We start from the raw sequence: 25,115 nt of genomic DNA on the forward strand, positions 1-25,115 counted from the left end.
AATTGGTCCCACAAGTATAGGGGGTAGCATAATTGGGATCATAAGTACAGGACTGGCAATTTTAGTCCTGTAAGTATTAATTTTTTGGTAATTTTGGTCCTTCCGACCAAAATTGCCCAAAAATGCGATGGGGAGATTTGGGGCTTAGGGTTCCGACGTCCACGTGCGCAACTTAAACACGTAGGAGCTTCCGTGACAATTGACGTGGCTGATGGCGTGGCTTTAGGTGGGAAAAAGAGGCCCTCTTCCCCCTTTTTTCACCCTATGTAAGTAAAGCTCTCTCTATCTCTTTCATTTTTGCTGCTGCAAATGAAATTGCAGGTGAAGAAAAACAGCGAAAATGTCTTCTTTATCGTCAGGCAATTACTCCACCATTGTGGTAAACTGCTTTTGTGGCATTAGGTCTCTATTGAGAACCTCTTGGACCAATGATAATCTCGAAAGAAGGTTTTACTCTTGCGCGAATTATAAGGTAAGAATTGAAGTTTAAGTTTAAGTTTTGTAGATGTTGGCTTATTTTTTGTCGATTTTTTAAATGGGATGACCCACCTGTGTGTGCTAGAACTTTGTGAGTCATACTCGATTTGCGTTGCAAGCTTCAAGCAATGAAAACTGAAGCAAAACTGTAGAAGAAGAAGATATTTTGACTTAAAATTTACTTGGTGGCATCGTGATTTGTGTTGGTCGAGTTTTGGATGGGTAAACAGATGGTGGTCTTTGGATGAATCGTTCTAAGTTGTTAGATTAATAGGGACATACATTATATTGTTAGATATGGGTAAACATAAGATAAAGGAAATGTAATGGTATTTTGTGGTTTTGATAATAAAATTGAAAGCCTCTAATTTGAAGCTTTTGCGAATTATGTGTTATGTTGTTAAAGAATTCTATTCATGAATTTTAAGAATGAAACTAAAAGTCTAAAATTACGGTTGTTAATTAATTTAGTAATAGAATAAAAATGGAAATGAATCTTCAGTCATTTTTGCACCTTTTTCAATAATGGAAAAAACAACTGATGTTAATGTTTGAAATTTGGTAAATACATGGTAAGGAAAAGGTATGCTATAGTAATTGACATGATTAATTGCATTTTAGTCCTCTATCAAAAATTAATAGGCAGAACTAAATCTCCGTAATTTTTAAAAAAATAAACTCATTGTCTCCCGCATTCGAGGTTCCTTTTTTTTAGTATTTTAGTAAGAAAGTTGGTTGTATTTATGAGGAGTAAGTAATAATATATATATATATATATATATAATTTTCATACAATAATATAATGACAATTTTCATATTATTGTTTAAATTTTTTTATCACCAATGTTATTATTAGGATAAATAATAATAATTTTTTCTACAGTTTGACATAATTATAAATACCCTGCATTCTTTATAGGGGATAAATTACTATTCACCCCTTATCATCATTATTATTATTTGCGATGCAAGTGACCCAACGTCAAGATTGATGATGGTGCACTCTTGTAGGGCTTTCTGTCCAACAAATTAAATGATATTGAATCGAAATTTTGGTAAATAAAAAATTCACGATGACAAAATATCATACTGAATATCAAATTGAATTATAATTCGGTTCGGTTTTGGTTGAGTATTGGGCTGGGTCCAAGACAACAAGGGAGTGTGGTGCACGAGTACAACGGTGTTCATATCTAGTCGAGTCGAATCGAATCAAAATTTGCTATAGACTGGAAGATTCAATTTTGATATTCGATTTTTAGTTTTTTGAAAATTTAGTATTATATTCGATTTTAATTTTTAGTATCGATTTATCAAAAATCATACTGAAATATTAAAATATTATCGTTATACGTACTTTTTTATACAAATTATTTTTATACTATTTTTGTTATTGCTTATTAAAATTAAAAAGAAAAAGAAATGCAATTATCAATTTAAGTTTTAACTATTTTTTATATTTTTAAGAAAAAATTCTGTTTATCAATATCGAAAAAATCCTGTCCCCTTCAATGTTTTTAAATCCAGACTATTGAGTGTTTATTTTATTTTCTTTTCTTTTCTAAAAATTTACATTATGATAGTGCGACATTAACAAATATTTTATTATTACAACATTCAATACGCAATACATAAATATTTATGAATTTAATCAATAAATTCATAATAAATTAAAAAACACTATATTACTATTAAAAGTAGATTAAACACCTACATTCATAAGATTCGAACTCATAATTTTTCGATTATGAGAAATCAAATTCACCACTCAGGTAAAGTATCATTAGTCCCCAGTGTTTTAATCATTTTGATTTTAGAAGTTCGATTGAGGGATATAAAAGCACCATATACAAATGAAAATAAATTAAATCTAAAATGCATTTCTTTTTGAGTAAATGTAATTTTCATAAATAGGAAAAGATATAGTACAACAATCATGAATCAGGTAGTATTTCCCTTGATAGGCCAAGGGATACGCCACAATTTTTAAAGTGTATGTGTACTAATAGTGGTAACTAGGTAATGCTACTTAGACGTTGTGTAACATTCTCCACAATTAAGCTAGCTACAATATTGGGATAAACCTAAAATGCATTTATGTGGTTCTTTTCCATCTCCAGCTGAGTATATGAAAATTTTATTTTACAATTAAGAGTGCCAATAATCTTTATTTATTTGTTAAATTATTAATTGAATTATTTTTTTTTTTTTACTAATTTTTCAGCCCCTCAAGCTTTCGCTTTTAGATCCATCCATGGCTAAATTCAAATTTGATAAATGCGTTATGTTTATCATATAATTGACATACAATTTAGGATAAATTATATCGATATATTTTAAAGTTAATTAAGCCAAAATATACAAATATTCCATTCATTTTATAAAATTATAACTACATCTCAAGATGGGTGTTAGTGTATTATTCTTTTAAGGGATATTTGTGTATATTTTGCCTCTAAAAATGGAACATCTTATGATTAGTCATCCAAATTTAATCAAGACCAAAATACTCCACATTCCGTGTGTTATTTGATTTATTTTTCAACCAGATTAATTTTAAACTTGAGCGTCAGAGGACTTTGGCTACACAAAGAACCTAGCCCTTGTGTGTAATTGTGTTGAGAAGAGAGATCTTGATGTTGATTCTAGAGATGCACCATATTCCGTGTTTTAGAGGACGTTTGAGGTTAATTTATAAGTTTTTTTTAGAATATCTTATAAAATGTTTATGAACTTACAAATATTGAAAGTTTTTTGGCAAAACTTTTAAAATATGAACTTAGAAAATTCAAAAATAAGATATTAAAGCTGTTTTAAAAAATAGAAATATTCAATTTATATCTAAATTTTTGAAAAATTCCTTGAGAAAAATACAAAATTACCATTATTGTAACATCTTGACATCGACTTCAAATAGCGAAATATTTTTACTCAATCCAGATTTAGCCGAACTAAATCAACCACAAAGCAACTTTGATATACTTGTTATGTAATTGATATTCTTTTTGAACTGTACACCAATCACATGCGCTAGAAAAACTATAATTTCTGCTACGGTTAATTACTATATTCAAAAGAAGAAAATTATGGTAAATACAAATCAACCACGATTTCGCAATGGTCATTAGCCATTGTTTTTGCAGTGTTACCAAGACATGAGCCATGGCCAAAACCATGTGAAATATTTTGACAATAGCTACAAATCATGATGATTGACGAACGTTGATTATCGTTGTAATATTTTATTTCTTTGGTTTAGTTTAATCATGATTAATAGTATTGATTTATCATATTTTTAAGCCGTGACTGTTTATGGTGTAGCGAAAATTCAATTTTCTTATAGTGACGACAAATATATTATATTTGTCACATTAGTTTAAGGCTACCCAATCACATCTGTGTTAGAATTTTTCTGAAATAACAGATATATTTAAACAAAAAAGAGGAAGATTAAAATCAGTAATTTGGGCCTTTTTGTACTCCCATTTATTCATTAATAAATTACATATTAGTATAGCAATTTTTTTTTTACCATATTGGACTTTGGAGTACATATATAACATGCATGGCTGATGGGCTGATCATTAATTTCCACTTCCTTCACCGTAACCCGACCCGTGTCCCTCTCCTTGACCGTACCCACTTTCGCTACCAGAACCCTCACCGGACCCTCCACCTCCACCACCACCACCACCACCATCGGACCCTCCCCCACTGCGGCCGCCTGACCCCGACCCTGCTCGGGATCCAACAGTTGAGCCCGCTTCTGAACCCGCACCACCATCTGAACCTGCACTAGAGCTTGAGCTAGAGGTTGAACTAGAACTCGAGCTAGCCCTAGAGCCTGAACCGGAGCCCGCACCAGCCCCTGAGCCGCTGCCACCACCTCCTAAGCCAATGCCAATCCCGGCGCCAACTCCGATCCCTAAGCCACCCAAGTCCAGACCCAGGTCCTTTCTGGCAACCCGACTTTCAGAAACAACGGCTAAAGTTGATAAAATAAGCATAGCCAAAAGAGTATATGACTTCAACTTTGCCATTGTAGCACAAATTTCTTGAATGGAAGGTTTTGTGCACTCATAACATGGAAATGTAGAGGTATTTATATTAGTTAATGCTATGGTTGGAAAATGGCATGTGAATGGTGCCGGAAAATAAAGAATTTAGAAGTGGGTTGGCATCTTAATTCATTAATTCTCTTTTTATTAGATAAAATATAAGAGGGATGACCAACGTAATAATTTATTTATGTATATACTTAGTTAATTATGCTTACACTGACTTTACGATTATATAAAAAAGAATCTTGATGTAAGATAAATAAAACCTCCGTAGAAAGAAAGAAACATAGTGAGATAAGAGAGGGGAAACAAATCATAATTATAAATTTATTAAAAACATAAAATTTTAAGAGAAAGTAATATGGAGAAATAAGGTAATCGAGAAATGTAGAATAGTGAACTGAGAGAAAAATAAATAAATTATAATTTATTAAAATTATTGTTTTGACCATTTTTTTTAAAGGAGAAAATAAATTAATAAATAAATATGAGCATTTAAAAGTTGATACGACGAAAGGGTTTTCTTTTATAATATAGTATAGATCATAAGAGTTTTTCATTATATTATAGTGAATGTTCAATTTGAGCCACATTAAATAATAAGCCTGCAATTACAATCCCATCAAAATATAAAGTGGACCAAACATTAGGAAAGAAAATCTTTTATGGCTACAATTTTAATGGCTATGGACTGAAAATCATGATCAAGAATTATTATTAATTATAGTTTAATAAAATCAATATAAAAACTTAGTTTTTTATCATAAAAAATAAAGTATTTGCCATGGATAGGAAACATGACAAAATAAAAGCCATGGCAAAATTTTAGTCACTCTTGCAAAAGTGATGACCAACAATCTTTACTGACCATAATCAATAACTATTTGTTACAACTATTTATTTTTAACCATGATTATAAATCAAAATTAAATATAATATTTCTTGTAGTAAAACCACACTTCTCATAGTCAAATTACAAATTTATTACTATAAGTGAAGCGCGCTTGAGCAAGAATACTATTGAATAGTCGCCCCTTGACAAGTTTTTCTGTCGCCCCTTGACAAGTTTTTCTGTCGCACTTCTTTTAAAATCACTAATAACTACGGTCTAATAGTTAAGATTGAACGTTTGAATTCTTGGAAAGACATTTTGTTGCGCTAGACGTCATATGACTTGTGTATAAATCTCCAAATGGCTAGAGTTTATCTTTTAGGACAGTAGGGCAGCTGTAGGGCTCTTGGCCTGCGCATATATATAGCCTAAGCGATAGACGAATTTGTGAGGTAGGACCTTTTTTCTATTTTTGTAAAAGAAAATAAATTTATATTTAAATCGATTTGATGGATAATTTATTTTATTAGAAGATAAAACTGTTTGATTTGGGCACCGAATTTGGAACAGCGGAGATGGAGATTTGTGGATGGAAAAGAGCGAAGGCATAGGCATGCAGTGGAAATCCTGTTGGATTCCTCATACATATGTTGGCCACTATCACCAAGTTGATGGTGCTGCCAAACCCACCAAGATTAGTAATAATATGTTGTTTAGTGGCAAATTATATACGACAACATACTATCATTCTTGTTTCTTTTATAAATTGAATTAAGTTGGAATTGAAAGGTGTTTGGCTAAATTTGTTCGAAATATCTTATAAGTTTTTATATTTAATTTATAAGATGTTAAATTTTTATGTTTAAAATAATAAATTTTAAAGTATTTGGATAAATAAGATGTTAAAACTAGCCAATTATAAAATATTAAAATATTTGGTGTTGTACGCTATTTAAATTGTAGTAAGTGTTAATATTGTAGCCCAATAACCTTAAGTACGCCCGCTCGGTAGCCCATCACCTGGCGCACTCGGCAGCCCAAGAACCCGACCCGATAAACCCGACCTATCCTCCTACCTACTCATATCCACTTCTAAACCTATTCTCACTCTCATCTCTCTCACTCTCCTTTCGCCGTCTGACTGCTTCTTCTCTTCATATTTTCTCTGTGATTTTCTTTCCCTTCTTCTCACCGGAATCCATGGCTTCCTTCCAAAACCAACTTAATGGTTTATGGAAGGTGACCAAGACCTTTCTTCTTCGCGTCTTTGCTCGGTCCTTTAAATAGAAGATCCCTTCTCCTTCTCAAATAAAGATTAGTGATTATCCCTAAATCTTTTTGCATTTTCTTCGTGAAATAGTGAAATTTGGGGGTCTTTGTGACCGAGTGATAAAGAGATATGAGTGATCGGAGTTTGTAGTCGGTTTTGTGAGTTCGACTTGGTATTACCGTGGGTCGGTACTCTTGGGTGCGGAACTTTTGTGACCATATACCCTACACTGTTGGATTTGGTTGAGTTCTGAGGCTGTCATCTCTATACTGTTGATTTGTTGTTTATTTCTCATTCCTGATTCATCTTATTGTCAATATTCATTTGTAATATTCAGTTTGTAATTATTAAGGAGTTTCGTACTCCATCTTTTGTAATAGTTGAATAGGCTATCTTCGTGATATCCACTTTACAATGGTATCAAAGCCTCATCTTTGATCCTCGACGCTCCGATGGTGGTAACTCTTCAAAACCCTCCTTTTATTTTCTGCACTTACTTTTTTGTTATATTATCTGTCGATCTATTTCTGAGGTGCTTATCCCCCTGATTACCCTCCTGGCCAAACCCTTGAGGTCGTCGAGTATTTGGAGTGGGTGTTAGGCCAGAGAGGCCTCGATCTTGTGGTTATTGGTCTATTGGTTCCTCGTATTTAACTGCTGTCATATTTTTCTTGTGTGATCCGGGATACTTTTGGTTCATATATCTATAACACTCTCTGGATCTTAGTGAACTGAAACTGTGATTATTTCCCTTAAATCCGTCTTCTAATTTGCTGTGATTTTGTGATTTATCACTGTGACCTGTGTGGATTTATCTGTGATCTTAATTCTTTTTGCTATCCCGAATTTACTCTTGTGATCTGTGATAATTTTCTTGCCTAAACTCCGCTGCAAAAGTTCTCTTCTAAAATCTGTTAATTTTCTTAAAAACCCATTAAAGAATTTTTTTTTTTAAATGACTGGTTACAATTTACAGCCTTTTGATGGAAAAACTGACTTTTCAATTTGGCAACAAAAAATGAAAGGCATTTTTGATTCAGCAAAATTTTTTTAAAGCAATAGATGATAGATACACTCACACCAGTTTTGAAGAAAAACGTTTGAAAAATGATGAATATGCCTACTCTTCTATTATCCTTAATCTGTCTGACACTATGTTAAGAAAATTTGGAAAACAAAATTCTTCGAAAGAATTATGGAAAAAATTGAAAGAGCTTTATACTGAAACTTCTGTGCCCAGTAAATTGTTTTTATTAGAAAAATTTTTCAGATACAAACTTAATTTGTCAAAAAACATTGATGAAAAATTGGATGATTTCACTAAACTGATACAAGACATAAAATTGACTAGTGGCAAAAATATTGATGAATATTCCCCTATTGTGTTGTTAAATGCCATACCTGAGACATATTCTGACGTGAAAGCTGCTATAAAATATGGTAGAGATAGTGTGAATCTAGATACTGTTGTGAATGGGTTAAAAAGAAAAGAGATAGATCTAAAAGCAAATAGGCCTAGTAATAATCAACACGAGGTTAACTCTGTGAGAGGAAGATCTAGATTTAGAAATTTCAGTTTTAGGCATAACAGTAGAAGTAGAAGCAAAAACAGAAACAACAATAGGAGTAAGTCTAGAACCAGGGATAACTCATTTAGAGATGATAAAACTAGAGAAAAAAGGTGTATAACTGTGGTTTAAAAGGACATTATATTAAGAATTGTAGAAAACCAAAGAAGGATAACAGAGATAATCATACTGATGAAAAACAAAGAGTGAACAATGTTTCTGATGATTCTGGTGAAATGTTTGTTGTCTACGATGTGAATTCTGTGCACTCTATGAATATGTATGAATGGTTGATTGACTCTGGTTGCACAATGTTTATCTATAGAAAAATTTAAAACTTTTCTTGACATTCTTAATCTATGAACTGTTATTTTTGTAACCCATTGGCCCACCTTATCCACTAAACCGGCCCACTAAGGTTTGACCCAGTTGCTTTAATACTTATACCCTTTCATCTGATAACCCTAATCCATTTTTCCCCCTTCTTCTCTTTTTCGTTTGCTCTTCACCTTCCCCAGAAAATCAACCCTTAGGGTTCTCCCATTAACCCTTGGGGTTTTGTGTTCTTCCATTCTCCAATAATGGTCGTTATTGAGCCATTTATGAACATCCTATTTAAATTGCTGGTTTGTTGTGGCTCTTGGTTAACAAGCTGACATCCTTTCTCTCATCTTCTTACCACTCTTTGAAACTCTCTGAAAATAGCCTTAGTGCCAAACCTTTGTGGTTCAGATTAAAGCCTTTGTGGCACTATCCTGTGTGGATTTGTAGAGGAACCTTTGTGGTTCGAAATCCCTTTGTCGCTTGAGTGTTCTTGAGCAACTGGTAAAAGATTGTGGCCTTTAGCCTTGTGTAGGCCTTGGGTTTTTGGCTCCTGAGCCTTCATATTGATTTATGTCTTTTGTTTCTCTCATACTACTGTTTCCAGGATTATTTCTTGTAACCATTTTTCTGTTCCTTTGAATTTTTGTAATTTATTATAGGAAGGCCTGTAATTATATTTAAGTCTCTGTAATTATTTTTGTATTGTAATCTGTCGGAGACCGATCCAATCATTACAGTGTCCCCACCCAAACGCCTCTCTCTCACCCCCACCGCTCGCCGCCACCACCTCTTGCCACGACCACCAAATCCCTCTGTTATTTTTATTTAGTTTTATTCAAGAGGAGGAAGATGATGATGAGGATGGTATAATCTGTTGGGTTTATTTGTTGGAGAAATTGGTTGGGCTATTTTTATGTTAATTATTAATATGAATGTTGTTTAGTGTTAATAAGTTAAATTTTTGCATCAATTTTTATTTGACAATGATTAATAATAATTATTTACTATGACTTTAATCCATAACTAATAAAATAGTAATGTTTTTTTAATAAACAGGACTAGAATAATTTTCATGGTGAATAAGTTATATACGGAACTGAATTTACAATTAATATATCTCTCTATGAATGAGACCAACATATTTATATGTATGTATGAAATAATTTTCACGAAAACAAATAAAAGAAACTTTTGGTTGTGTTATGAATAAAATTGTGAGGGTAACTATAGGAAGTGACAATTTTTAGTCTAGTTTGAATTCAATTTGGCAAGTTTTGTATTTTTTTTTAAAAACATAATAGCACATTAGGAACAAAATTCGCTGAAAATTACAAACTTGGATGTAATTTGGCATATACCTCACATAATTCCCCAAGTTCTGATCACATTGCAAATTTTTGGTTTATTTTGTTCTTAATGTGTCAAATTTTTTAATATTACAACACTTAATTATTGACAAATTGAATTCAAGTAGAAGCTAAAATTGTCATTTCCTAGAATTATGGGATCAAACTTACAAAATTTTCATTTTTAGATGAGATATAGTAACTAGAAATTCTTAAAAAATTGACAAGTATATATATAGGATAAGGTGATCAGCATTGAATATTTTTGTTCTTATAATATTAAGAAGCTCACTTGCAAATATGAAGTCAACAAAAAAGACATGCATTGGATTATTTTAAAGTAAATGAGGCTCATTGCATCACTCTGAAAAGTATCGCTTAAAGAGCTGATTGCAAGATTTTTTAGCGCCAACAAATTGTGAATTAGGGTTTTAAATTATTTGGTACCCGGACAAGTTTATAATATAAATAATATATATGTTATATTATATTTATAATTAATTGATAAGTCACCAGCTAGAAGTACCTTAGAGAAATTAATTAAATCTTTGAATGGCATAATAATTCAGTTTATATATTCTAATGGATAAAATTATTTTTGTAGTTATAGGCGTGATATTTTTAATCCTATATGAATCCAGTTTACAAATTATTCATTTCAAAATTTTCGCATAGTAAGGATAAAAATATGCAGAATTTGCTAAACTGGCAAGAAAAAGTACACCCAAATAAGCTGGTCACGTGAACTTTTTTGGTCATTTTATCAAGATCCCACAACTTTTGTCTTCAATATATTAAATTTAAAATTGGATTAAATGCAATTTTGGTCCTCTAACTATAGCCAAATCTTGTTTTAGTCCTTTAACTTGTTAGGGCTTGGATTTGGTCCTCTATGTATTTTAATTGCTCAATTTTGAGACATTTTTCGCCGGAAAAATATTCAGTCTGCCGGACGGTGGCCGTGAACTTCAAATCCTTGGATCTCCGCACCATGTTGATGAAAATGGCTGGGACTTGTCTCGTTAGAGTCGGAAGGAAGAGGCGAGTCGAACTATGGTGGCCCGCTACTGCCGTTCGTACGAATCGCGGCGAATCGACGAAAGAGGTTGCAGCGGTGAAGGTGAAAGCCCAATTTGTATGGTGATCGAAACCTGAAATTGATTGAGGAATTTTGTTCGTCTTGAGTTGGGGAGTCGAACGGTATATGTGGCTCTCGGCAATTTTGAGTGACGCTGGTAGATTTTTAAAAAGAAGGTGGCGGAAAAAGAGGGGTGCGATCAAGAATCGTGACGGTGGCTGTGAACTTCAAATCCTTGGATCTCCACACCAAGTTGATGAAAATGGCTGGGACTTATCTTGTTAGACTCGCAAGGAAGAGGCGAGTCGAACTGTAGTGGTCCACGACCGCCGTTCGTACGGACCGCGGCGAATTGACGCGAAGAGGCTGCGACGGTGAAGGTGAAAGCCCAGTCTTTGTGGTGATCGAAACTTGAAATTGATTGAGGGGTTTTGTTCGTCTTGAGCTGGGGAGTCGAACAGTATATGTGGCTTTCGGCAATCTTGAGTGACGGCGGCAGATTTTTAGAAAGTAGGTGGCGGTGAAACTAGGGCGGAAATAAGAGGACCAAATCTAAACTCTAACAAGTTAAAGGACTAAAATAGGATTTAAGTATGGTTAAAGGAACAAAATTACATTTAATCCTTTAAAATTTTCACCTCATGCTTACATGAATAAAAATACAATTTTTATTGTTATTTAATATATATTTTAAGCTGTTGACAATTTTTAAATTATATCAACAATATTATACTTTCTTAGTGGCCGCAATAAAAAGAAAAAAAATCAATTAACTGCAAGAAATTAATTAATGTTGAAGAAAATCAGACATGATATATAGTATATATTATTATCATAAGACCCTAATAAATAGTACATCACACAGACCACTATACTAATACTGCTTTCTTTCACCCTTAAATAACACACACAATGCACTTATTCTTTCTCATTTCATGATCTAATAATATATTACACATATAGACCTAAAATACATACTCCATCTCAATCTTATTTTTCATCAAACATATTAACTAACGTACACACACATGCATTAATTCCTTATCCAATCACTGACAATTCCTTCACCCATGGTAGCCTCCTGATCCAGCTCGAGACCCGGCCCGTGAGCCAGCAGACGAGCCCGCTTCTGACCCTGCACCACCTGAACCCGATCCTGCCCGTGATCCAGCATACGACCCTGCAGACGACCCCGCTTCTGAGCCAGCATGGCCACCACCTGATGAACCAGAACTTGAACTTGAACTCGAGCTCGAACTAGAACTAGAACTCGCACCGCCACCAGAGCCAGACCCAGAACCCGCCCCAGCTCCGGACCCGCCGCCGCCGCTGCCACCTCCTAAACCAATGCCGACCCCCGCTCCGACACCAACTCCAACCCCACCCCCTAAGTCCACGCCCAGGTCCTTTCTTGCAACTCGGCTTTCAGAAACCATTGCAAGAACTGATAACATGAGCATAGCAAGGAGAACAAACGACTTCACGAATTTCGCCATTGTTCCTGGCTGACTATCCTCGTAAGATTCCTAATTAGTAGAGCAAGAAGCAAGTGATGTGACACTGTTTTCTTGGGTGCTAGTGTTTAGGGTTTTTGTGGTGAATGTCAGAATGCAGACATCCTAGCTATTTATAGTTGTGGATGCTAAGGTTGGTACGTAAATATGAATAGAGAAGTGCTGGGGATGGAGTAACACGTTGCTTGATTGAGATGAATGGTGCTGGCCCAAGAATTCCACTAACGAAGTGGAACTATGATTGAAATTGACTTTGATATATATCTTTATTTGTTAATGATCATATGTATTTTTTTAGCAGAAATGTGGTGACGCGGTTTCTTGAATTGGATTGAGTTGAGAATAGGACATGATTGCTTGGAAGCTTCTGGATATGAGAATGATGCTCGACACTTGGGTTTTTCACCAAGGAGTTCATTAGTAGGGTGGAGACTAGGGGTGTCACATGAGTCCAGCGAGTTGAGCTCGAGCTGACTCGAACTCAATTATCTCTGTTCATCGGTTCGAGAGTTTCTTTTATTTATTTATTTTTTAATATATTTTTTATTTTTAAAATTTTTATATATTTAATTACATATTTAATATTTTATCAATTTTATACTCAAAATTGACCATATATTATAATTATTAATCAATTTCATACATTTTATATTCGATAATAATAAATTATGATACTTTTATTTATACATTTAATCTTTATACAAAAATAAATTTAATCAACAACTTAGTAAATTATAATATTTTTTATAATTAAAATTATTATTTAATATGACACATATAAATTTTATGTCATCTTTTAATATATATTTGTATTGTGTTATACTTTTTTTAGTTGACAGGTAATTCACTTATGATTGTTTTATCAATTTTTGGGTTTTATATTTATATCAAGATACATACTATGCATTATGCAATCTATTTTATTACTCATAAATTTATGTGGAAACTTAGTGATCCCTATGAATTAATATAAAAATAATGATGATAATAATAATAATGATGATGGTTGAACAATTTTAATTATTTTTATTATTATTTTATTATATATAATGAGATAAAAAAGTTTAAACAATAATTACGATATCTTAAAATTCGGACACTCGATTCATACCAAATTTAAATATATATAAGATTGTGTCCATTAGATCATATCTGACGGTATGATTTAAAATCACATGGTCTGATTCAACTATACACTGTCTTGAATTATTCCTTTTATGTTTCGAGTACGATATCTCAACATCCGTTTATCCAATAAGTCTAAAACTTTATCAAATGTATTATTCTATAAGCTTTATCATATTTAACGATTTGATCTAAATTTTGATGGCCCGATTAACCCATGTTGTTCAATAATATAAGATGATAGTTACATCAATGTAATACGTACTAACATTTATAAATATATTGTGAACATATATTAATATCAACTATAAAATATTTTTATGTATTTCGATTGCATTATTTCAAATAATGGATACTTTTCTACAATTTTTAAATTGTTTAGTATGAATTTTTTTTTGGTATATTTTACTAATTATATTACTACTAAACTAATTAGTAGTTTATATTTATAACAATAAATTAAAATTTCATACTATATTTTGGTATATTTATAACATAGTATGTATTATGCAATCTATTTTATTACTTATAAATTTATATAAAAAATTTGATGATTCGATCTCATGATTTAATCTAATAATAATAAATAAATAATAAAAAAATTTACCAAGCTCGAGCTCGAACTCGTCATATTGAGCTCGAGTTCGAGTTCGAGCTCATCATGTAAAAGTCGAGCTCGAGCCGTATTCCTGCAAATCGAGCTCGAGCTCAAAAAGGTTGAGCTCGACTTGTTGCCACCCATAATGGAGACAGTAAACAGAAATTTAATATTTAATCATTATTAATTATGAGGATAAAAAATATTCTATCTTAATAATAATTATTGTTTATGCTTAAGTAATAGTTGTTGGTCATGGTTTTTGTGAGTATAATTAAAATATTGTCATGTCTAAAAGTCATAACAAAATATTTATCATAAATCATAGTCATGGAAAAAATAGTTTCAAATAATCTAAATTTTGTATCAATTTTTTATTTAACTATAGTTAATAAAAATTATTTACTAAAATTTTGGTTCATAGTATATAAATTTGTAGTAAATAGTAAATTCTAAAATTATGATTGAGCAATCTTTGTTAGTTTAATTTGTGCTTGGATTGGGGTTCTGGGCATCCTAAATTATTGTTTTAATACGTGGGTGGTGTAATTTTTCATGGTGCACACGTATTATCGATCGTACCAACCAGCTACTCTAATCGAATTACTTCCTTTTTTATATTTATTTTTATTTTTTGAAAAATTAAAATTACAATCATAGCGTGAATTTTAATTATCAATAATTTATATATACGTAATTTATATATATATCAATGTTAAATATACATAACTAACAAATATATTTCTTTTCTAAAGCTGTATATTTTGATTTACATTTATTCATTACATATATATAGTCGCACATCGGATTGAAAGTTTCTAAAAGTTTTGTAATGCATCTTCTACTGCATTTAATATAGGGTTAATTAATTTTAAATTTTCTGTAAAAATATAAAATTGTACTTCTTTTTTTAAATAATTGTCAAAATAATTACACTTACACTCCTCTTCAAAAAATCATTGTTTACATCCGACTTGCTTTCGTTCGAGTTTGGATGAAAAAATCCCAACATTAGCAAAAAATTATATAAATTTTTAATTTTACCCTTTTTAATATTCTCATATAATAATTTATACGTATTATAAAAAAAGTTATAATATTATTAACCTCACTCCAGATATATATTACATTAATTATCCCTTTATAAATACAAAATATTATATATGAAAATATTAAATGCGAGCCAAAATCGAAAATTTATGTAATTCTTAGCATTAACATTTTCAATCCAAACTCTAACGGAAGGGCGTCAACTGTAACGGAAGAATTTTTGAAGCGGTATAAGTGTAATATTAAAACTTCGTTTGAAGAAAAGTATAATTTTGTATTTTTAGAAAGGGTTTAAGCATAGTTACCCCTTTAATACATATACACATGTATCATATATATATATATATATGTATAAGTTGTTTTTTTTAAAATAAACACATGAAATAATTTTTGTACACCTAATATATATTTATGAATATAACACAAAATAATAAATATTACAATAAAAAGTTCAACCCAATCACTTTTAGGAAGGATTTGGAGCACATATAAGTCAATCATTTTTCTAATATAAACTAGTGGCAGCATTTGTGGCTGATATGGTTGGATTCTTTTTCCCAAGAATTCTTGCTAAAATATTATGACAAGTGTCTAGAATTAGGTGTGCACTAGTATTGTGGAGAAAGATGTTGATGGACATGATTAGCTTCTCTGTTTCACATTGAACTTTTGGTTTCTAAAGCAGCTTATTTTGCTGCGTGCCATTAATAAAGTACACATGTTTGAGTACTATAAAAAGAATTGTGTGTGGATATTACTAGGGGTGCTCAAAGTGCGACCTCAATTTTTTTAAACCTAATTTTAAATTGATTTGTCACTGATGATTTTATAAAATAATTTTTAAAGTCGCTATTTTTAAATCCAAAATCAAAGGTGTAGTTTTGTGCGATTTTGGGTGATTTGGCGGTTTCACTATAAAAAAGGTTGGATTTGGAAGGGATAGAACGACTATTATGGAACGGTCCTTGGCACTCTTGAGTAACGAAAATAGGTTGTTGACATCACGATCCTTCTTTTTTATGTTTTTTGATTTTAGAACGGCTCAACTGTTACTAAATGTGTCCCAAAACAAGTGTTACAAGTTGTGTTCATAAAATCGGTTCAAACTTGTATGGTAAATAATTGAAACTCATTTGGGAACACAGTGTTAAAAGTAGGGACGGACAAGAAAAGACCGTTCCTATATATGAGACAAAACGTGATGAAAATATGATGGTAAATTCATTCCAAAATCAGGTACAATTTGAGACACTTCTAGTACATGGGAGGACGAATATTATAAAGATCGTTCTTAAGTATGAGTTTTCTTTGAAACTGAATGTGTTATAAGTACCGTGTCGAACGTTGTTACAATTTGGAATGATTTTCATATATTAATAATATTGTATTACGGAAACCGTTCCAACAATTATACAACGGCTATATTTTAACGGATATGTAACTATTCCTCTATGTGTTCCTAAGACAGTTCAGATAGTGCATCAACGATTATCTCTTAACGACTATTTTGGTGTGCCAGAGAAAGTTCCAAATTTTTCTATATATGTTCCTCTATTTTCATTTAATTTCACTAACTTCTTCCATTCTTCTTATATTCTCTCTATTTTCTCAATCCCTCTCGAACTTTCTTGATCTCTCACTATTGCACTAATATTTTATACTCTTGTTCGTCAATCTCCCTCGAATTTTAGTTGATATTTGAAGTTATTTTGATCAGGTAATAACTTTAATCCTTTTTTATCATTTGGTTATATTTGTTGTACTTTTATTAATTAAATTTCATGTTATAATAATATATATGTGTTTGTAGAATTCTCATGTTAAGATAGTTGAGGAGATAGATGTATGAGAAGAACTTGCCGGGAAGGGCGAGTCTTATGCTGAAGTTTGAGGATGATGTTACTGCATCTATATGGACGGTGAGAAAATTAAGTGTTCATGCCGGAAATGCCAAAATGAAGTTTTTAAAACCGTGGACGACGCAAATTTTGACTTGTATATTAAAGGTTTTATACTGGAGTATTATAATTGGACTTCATATGACGAGGAGAGGGTGCAAGAGTACTTTAAGGCCGTGACCATGCCCCCTTTGCAGGAGGAGCAAACTCCCGCTGCTCATGAGCAGGAGGGTACAAGTACGCACTATGGTGATACGACGTAGATGAATTGAGCGTAAAAGATGATTTTTAATGCCGCCGGGCAGGCTTTTTGGTCTAATTATAACCAGGATGGTGCCATTAATGATGATACAAGGTACTGTCCTACTGATGCCGGGCTTAGTTCATATTACGGTGCGGACCCCTATGATTATATGTTTGGGCTGGCAAATCGATTTTATAATGTAGCGCATATTGCCGATCAGGCGTTATGGAATAGTTACACTCAATTTCAGTTGGCATTGGTTGTTGAGTTGGTGAATATCAAGATCGAGGCCCATCTGAGCGAACATACGACCAAATATCTCAATAGGCTAATATTATATTGCCCCGAGATCACACCCTACCCCTTGATTACTATAGTACGAAGAAGTTGATAAGAGACTTAGTTTACCTGTTGAGAAGATTGATGTGTGTAAGAATGATTGCATGTTGTACTGGAAGGAGGACATTGATTTAGATTACTGTAAGTTTTCTGGAGAAGCTAGGTACAAGCTGACCAGGGAGCGAAATCCTAACCACAAAAAAAACCCCGTATGCCATTCTTTAGTACTTGCCATTTACTCCTCGCCTGCAAACGTTGTATGCTTCAGAAGCGACTGTCGAGCAAACAACGTGGCATGCCCACCATCAAATGGAGGAGGGATCTATGTGCCATCTATCTGATGTTAAGGCATGGAGGTATTTTAACCGAATATATCCCGATTTTGCAGCAAAGCCTTGTAATGTTAGACTGGGTTTGTGCACAGATGGGTTCTCACCGCATCGGCAGTACGGACATATGTATTCATGTTAGCCCGTTATACTTACACCGTACAATCTTCCATTGAAAATATGCATGAGTTCTGAGTATATGTTCCTGACGATGGTGATCCCTGGCCCTTCCAATCCGAACCATCTCATCGATATTTACCTGGAGCTGCTGATCGAGGAGTCTCAGAATTTGTGGCATGTGGGTGTATTAACGCACAACAGTGTAAAGAACGAGATATTCACGATCCAAGCTATGTAGATGTGGACCATGAACGACCTACCCCCTTATGAGATGGCGTTTGGATGGAGTATCGCTAGTGTTATGGAATGTCCAGTTTGTATGGATGACACACGTGCATTCGATTTGCAGAACGGTAGGAAGGCGTGCTACTTTGACTACCACAGACTGTTCCTCTCCAAAGACCATCCGTACCGTAGGAACAAAAAAGCATTCACTAAGAATCAAATCGAAAGGAAGGTTGCACGTCCAAGATTGATGGGAGAAGAGATCCGCGATTGGGTTGTAGAGTTTAGTCATGCAGTTGAAGTACCATTGGCACTCCCACTGGACTACTGTAGAGAGCATAAGTAGACAAAGAAAAGCATCTTCTAGGAGCTCGAATACCAGGGGACGCGTCTGATACTACACAATCATGATGTCATGCATATTGAAAAGAATGTGTTTGACAAATATAACAATACGTGATGGGCATATAGGAAAAAATGAAGAACAATCGTATTGCACGAAAGGACGTGAAGATCATATATAGTCGATCAGAGCTTGAGATGGACAAAAGAAGATCGAATGTGATGCCTAAAGCCGTTATACACTGACAAAGGAGCAGAAGAGGAGGATATATGAATAGATTAGTCATCTTAAATTTCCTGATGGTTACGCATCTAATTTGGCCCATTGCGTCGACATGAAGGAGTTGAGGATGCACAGCATGAAGAGCCGTAATTGTCACGTATTCATGCAAAAGTTGATCCATTTTGCTTTCCTCGTAAAATGCTTCCTGAGTATGTCTGGAGTGTTTTGATAGAGGTTAGCATTTTATTCCAGATTCTATATTCGACGAAGTTAGATATCAACGAGGCACAAGAATTGAGTTAGTGCCGCGATCATCTTGTGTAACCTCAAGAAAATATTTCAGTTAGCTTTCTTTAACTCAATGGAACACCTAATTGTTCACCTACCATATGAGGCTCGTGTAATATAGGTGGATGTACCAATTTGAGATGTAAATACACGAGTTGTTGTAGTATTTTGAAATAGTCATAATGTCATATGTTTTCTAATAAATATTCGTTCGTATATATATGCCGAGACTTGAAAAAGAAGGTGAAAACCAAAGCACACATCGAGGCGTTAATTGTAGACACATACATTGTAGAAAACATCGGTCTATTCACTTCTCACTAGTTCGAGCTGCAGATTCTTTGCAAGTGGAGCAAAGCCCATAGAAATGGCAACCTCACGATGAATGATAATCGTATCCAACGATAAAAGCCAACTTTCATGGGGATTGAGGGGAGTCTCCCCTCCTTGTTGTTTCTTAAATTTATGGCCATTCGAAGCAGTTAAGACTGTCTCAGGCCCAGACATAGCGTGTTGAGCAGAGGTGGGGGAATCCGGCTCTTTAGATGAACCAAATGAGTCTGCCAGCGAGTGAGCCTCTTTTTCAGTCTGTTGGAGTGGCATGGGCTGCCTTTGCCTTTTCAGGCTTGGCTGTCTTGTAGACATTCCCAATTGTCCCTTATCGTCATTACCAACTGTTGGAGTAGTCGCCTGGTGCACACCCATTGTCGGCTTGGGAATTCTGCCAACTGATGATTGGTTCTTTTGATCACCCTTATTTCGTAGTTGGACCAAGGTCCACTCGGCAGGTTGTACCTTCTTTGTTGCAACCAGCTTAACAGTTACAGGAAGAGTAGTTGTGGCAGTAGCCGGCGGTGGGTGATTGCCTTGGCAAGATTTGTTCAGATGGCCGAAACAATTGCATTCAGTGCAGAACTTTGGTGTGAACTCGTAAATAACCGGCTATTTTCTAGTTACATCATTTGGCATAACAAACTCCACTTGGTCCACAAGCTTCGTAGAAGCATCAACTTCAACCAAAATTCGGGGATACGAAACCCTCTTCATCTTCATCGTCAATGAGTCCATAGCAATGGGAGTGCCCAGTCTCAAGCCGATCTTGCCTAGAGCATTCAGATGCCAATATTCAAGTGGAAGCACTGGAAGGGTGGCCCAAATCAGAGTAAGGCTGATGTCATACTTCTTGAACTTAAAACAATCCGGCATGTTTTTTAGTAGGAGCAGATGTCCATAGATAAAGTACGATCCACCGGTCAAAATTTGCTATCTATCTTCATCCCATTTAAATCTGAAAATGAGCCACCCACTTTCATGTTGTTGAAAGCTGGGCCCCCATGATTGGGATAGTGCACGTAGTGCTTTAAGCCCCTAAAACTTGTTGGCAATGTAGCCAAGGAGGCAGTTTCCAAGTTTAGTTCGAACGTCGATCAATTCTTGACCCCAACTTGAGATGTCCATCATCAACCGCAAATTTCATGAGCTTGTTGTCATCCTTGAGATTGCAGTTGTTGCTAAATAAACCCACAAAGGAGATCTTTTTCATGTCAGCAGTTTCAGTTTTAGCTTCCTTGCCCAGCAGCGTTTCATCCGGCTGGGGGCCGGTACTGGTGGTTGCATCATTCTTAGTAATAAAGGAGGGGGAAGCCTCCAAATAAGAAATAAATTCATGAAGTCAGGCGAACCAACCTTGGCTCTGACGGCAGGTTTCGACGGCTTCCTCGGCGGAAACGGGTTGGGTGGCCAGTTGGCCGGCTGTCACTATTACCTCGCGAAAAACTTGTGTGGCAAGTGGTTGGCCGAAGGGTTTTGTGGGGCAGCTAATAGGGTCAGCAGGTTGCTTATTTTTCTTTGATTTTTCCATGGCAGGGTTGCTAAGCAAAAGGGGAAGTTCAATAATTGCAGCAGCTGTAATAGCTTATTGCTACACCAAAGAGGAAACGACAAAAAGGCTGGCAGGCTGCTTGAAAGCGACTGTTGCAACAGGTCAAACAAGGCTGCAGGCAGGCAGTGCTGGATGCAATAAGGGGCAGTCTGTGTAGCAGTAGGTAGTCTTTTGCTAAACCTAAAAACAAACACAATGTTTGGTTTTGTGTTTTGCACACCTTCTCTAGGTGTGCAATTGTAATTTAATTTTTTTTATTACTTTTTTTTATTATTTTTTATTCTTCTCTTAACATAAATATATATATTATATTTCACTAACAAACAAAATACTATATATACATATATATTACTAAATATATATATTAAAAGACATGATTTGACAATGAACAGTAACTCCTGTCTCCCAAATTCCAACATCAAACATACACCACTTATTTTATATTATTTTATATTATATCAAAACACAAATTCAAACATACCATCTATCTCAAAACACATACTTACTTATCTCATTCAAACATACCATCTATCTCAAAACACATACTTACTTATCTCTATTTTTCTCTCTCTATCTCCAAAACATCAAAACAAAAACATCCAAAACATTAATCCAAACATAGTGGAAAAGTTCCCACCTACCTCCAGGCTGCTGGAGATGGCCGGAAAAAATGGAATAAACACACCACCAGCAACATGAATGTCTGGCAAGCTTCAGGCCGCGAACGGGACTCCTAGTAGCAGCAAAAACATCCACAACAGCAAGGAAACGAAAGTAATAGACTGAAAGAGGAAAATCCGGCAGATAGAACCAAAATGAGTTACCCAACGGCGGGAGAGGTTCAACAAAGGGCCAGGCACCCTCAAAACCACAAAACAATCGATAGAATTATAGTGCAGCACTAGGAGACTTGATTAATTGAACCAAAACTTGCAGAAACTTGAAGGAAAATCGTTAGAGAGTGAATCCATGTTGAGACACTCTAGAGAGGCAAAACATTCTTTCTAGAGAGAGAACCTCTTAACTTCACTACTATTTATTTAGTGTTTCTTGCTCCTTGCTTACAAGTTCAGTCATTTAATACAGGTTTAATAAAGCATTAAACAAGAAAAATACATCATAAATTGAAAAAAATAATTACATAAAACCAAACATTAAATTGAAAAAAAATCACTTAAAAATAACATAAACCAACCAAAAAAAAATACAGAAAGAATGGTAAAAATAAGTTGGAATGAACTTAAAAAAAAACGTTGGAACCCTCAATTTTCATCCAAAACAACTAAACGTTGTCCGTTACCCACTTAAATGGAAGTATCATATTTGTAAGTAGGGACTAAATTGTGGTACCTATTTAAGGTATTTTTCAAAACGTTGGTTCTAAAATTGCATTTGGCACTATATAATGGTATCAAAATTACAATTTTTTTAAATTTAAATTTTATTTGTAATTTAAATCTATCCAAATATCAGCAATTAATTGGTCAGACGCGTGGCAGCCAACGATTGGCGCCACAGGGTATGACTCGGTATGTGCATCACACCTTAACACAACCAGTATCATTGAAATAGGATGTGTTTCACAATTGCCACTCCTAATTTTCTGCTTTTCTCCTCATTCTCTATTTCCGTTGGCTGCATGTGGGAATTGTAGATATTATCTGTGGAGCGAAAATCGCAGTAAAGGGTTCAGGTTAGATGTTTCCACCTTTGCTCCTGGGCATCATGTTGAATTTCTTCAGAAATTCAATAATCATTCAATAAAATTGAATTCTTTTTTTCTTCCGTTTTAATATGTTCGTTTACCATACTTCCGTCGGATTGATTGTGTGTTTTATTCTGTTAATTGTGATTTTCTTTTTTCTTTTTGTTTTTTCTGGAATTGAGTTATCTGATTATTCTACTGATAGAGAATTACTAAGAATTGTTTGAACTTGAGTGCTGAATGGTGGGGGCGCTCCAGTTCTTTGGCTCACTTGGCTAGTGCTGCTTCTCCTTTTGGGAAATTTCTTGTTCCTTTTATTTCCCTGTGTGAATTTGCGTATTGATATGGGTTTTCATAGGTCTGTCGGGTTGGTTGGAGTGGGTTTATTTGTTCGGGGAAAGCAATTTCTGGCATTTTGTATAGCATCAGGGAAGTGGTGTATCAAGAAAAAGTTTTATGATAAAGATTCTGTTAGCATTTGATCTGCTGAATGATTGAGGGAGTTTCTGTATGAAGCAAGTGAGAAGATAAGGTAGTTTTAATATATGGCGAGCTTTTAATCTTCGTGTGTTAGATTTTGGGCCTGTTATTGAGAGCCGCGACTTAAGAAATGATAGCTTTCGTTAAGAGGGCTGTGACGAATACATATAAGGCTTGCAACAAATTTAACTTCCCCCTGAGGTATCAACCACTACTCTTGATGGAATAAGGTGGAGGACACTGGGGTTTCCCAGCGTGCAAATCCATGATTCCTCTTATAAGAAAAGTAGTTCTATTAGGGGGGAGGGATCAAGAAAAATGTCACCAAGCAGCATTAGTGAGTAGGGAATGGAAGAAGCATAAAGTGAAAAAGACTAAAACCTTCATTTCTGATGCTTTTTCCTTTAGTTAGATAACCTACTTGCAATTAAGAGAAATGGTTAGAGTTCCCTGCATTCAGTTCACTAAAAGGTGAGCATTCTCCATGGACAATGATGCTGAATGCTAGAAATGCGTCTTTAAGTGATTAGACATCCCTGGCCGAAAAAATTGGTGCAACTTTCATTTGAAATTGAACTCGAGTTGCCAGAATTGATGGGCCCAAGCCAACTTAACCCCGTGTTCGCACATTCACACGAAACACAAGCAAAAGAAGATAGATTTCAATACTAGATTTGAGTATAATTCACCAAATTCAACAAATGATGCTAACTATAAAAATTTCTATCTCCACATATACATATTTGCATGTACTTTTACATTTTTATACTCAAGAATTTTTTCAGTAGTTTATGTAAAAAACCTGCTTTGGCGCTGATGCTTTGATGTGTCCTAAGACAATCAAATATCTGCATTTTTATCGACTACTCTGACTATGTAGAAGTGCTGGTATTCATTCTTAATATTAAAAGTTTCTAATTGTCGATTTTCTTATATGTATGAATTTTCCAAATGACTTGATTTAGATCTTTGAGTCTATTTTTATTGCTCCTTATTCCACTATCTTACGGCTAAAACAAGGTTTGAAGTTATAAACTTAACATTTTCTCTATATAGTTGACCCAAGGTTCTCACTATGAATTAGGCACATTGCATTGCGCTTCATCGATGACATCATGGGTAGGTGAACCAAAGGTAAAAAGTTATAATTACAACAATATTTATAAACTTTCACATTCTAAGAGAGACATAGGTAGGGGTGGCAGGTGAGTCGAGCCGGCTCGACTTTGAGCTCGAGCTTGGTTTTTGTTGTTCACCGCTCGCGAGCTGGTGAATATATATATATATATATATTTATTTTATATTTTTATTTTTAAATTTTTTATATATTTAATTTTATATTTAATATTTGATCAGTTTTATAATTTAAATTGACCATATATTATAATTATTAATTAATATCATATATTTTATTTTGAATAATAATAAACTATGGTACTTTTATTTATACATTTAATTTTTATATAAAAATAAATTTAATCAACAACTTAGTAAATTATAATTTTTTTTATAATTAAAATTATTATAATATCTTTATGTTATATTTTAATATATATTTGTATTATGTTATACATTTTTTAAATTGACAAGTAATTCACTTATGATTTTTTATTATCTATAAATTTATGTCAAAATTTAGTAATTCCTATGAATTAAGCTAAAAATTATAATAATAATAATAATAATAATAATATCAACAACAATATTAATAATAATGATGATGATGATGATGGTTGAACTTCTAATTATTATTTTATTATATATATAATGAGATTAAAAAATTTAATCAATAATTAC

The 25,115-nt window shown here is 33.7% G+C and overlaps 3 protein-coding genes across 4 annotated transcripts in view; 1 reads left to right on the forward strand and 2 right to left on the reverse strand.

The window, feature by feature from the left end:
* Nucleotides 3,928–4,566, reverse strand: LOC105155628 (putative glycine-rich cell wall structural protein 1). The gene has a single exon (XM_011071525.2). It carries the CDS (start codon nt 4,515–4,517, stop codon nt 4,062–4,064), a length of 456 nt encoding a protein of 151 aa, XP_011069827.1. The 5' UTR covers nt 4,518–4,566; the 3' UTR covers nt 3,928–4,061.
* On the reverse strand, nt 11,744–12,562 carry LOC105155629 (glycine-rich protein 5-like). The gene has a single exon (XM_011071527.2). It carries the CDS (start codon nt 12,450–12,452, stop codon nt 12,021–12,023), a length of 432 nt encoding a protein of 143 aa, XP_011069829.1. The 5' UTR covers nt 12,453–12,562; the 3' UTR covers nt 11,744–12,020.
* Nucleotides 22,721–25,115, forward strand: part of LOC105155630 (protein FLX-like 4) — a 6,466-nt gene continuing 4,071 nt past the window's right edge. For both annotated transcript variants that reach the window (XM_011071529.2, XM_020691986.1), the window contains exon 1: nt 22,721–22,826. The gene's annotated coding sequence lies outside the window, so the exon portion shown is untranslated. The remainder of the gene's footprint in view (nt 22,827–25,115) is intronic.

The sequence above is a fragment of the Sesamum indicum genome, linkage group LG2 (assembly GCF_000512975.1).
Source record: "Sesamum indicum cultivar Zhongzhi No. 13 linkage group LG2, S_indicum_v1.0, whole genome shotgun sequence".
Classification (NCBI taxonomy): Eukaryota; Viridiplantae; Streptophyta; class Magnoliopsida; order Lamiales; family Pedaliaceae; genus Sesamum; species Sesamum indicum.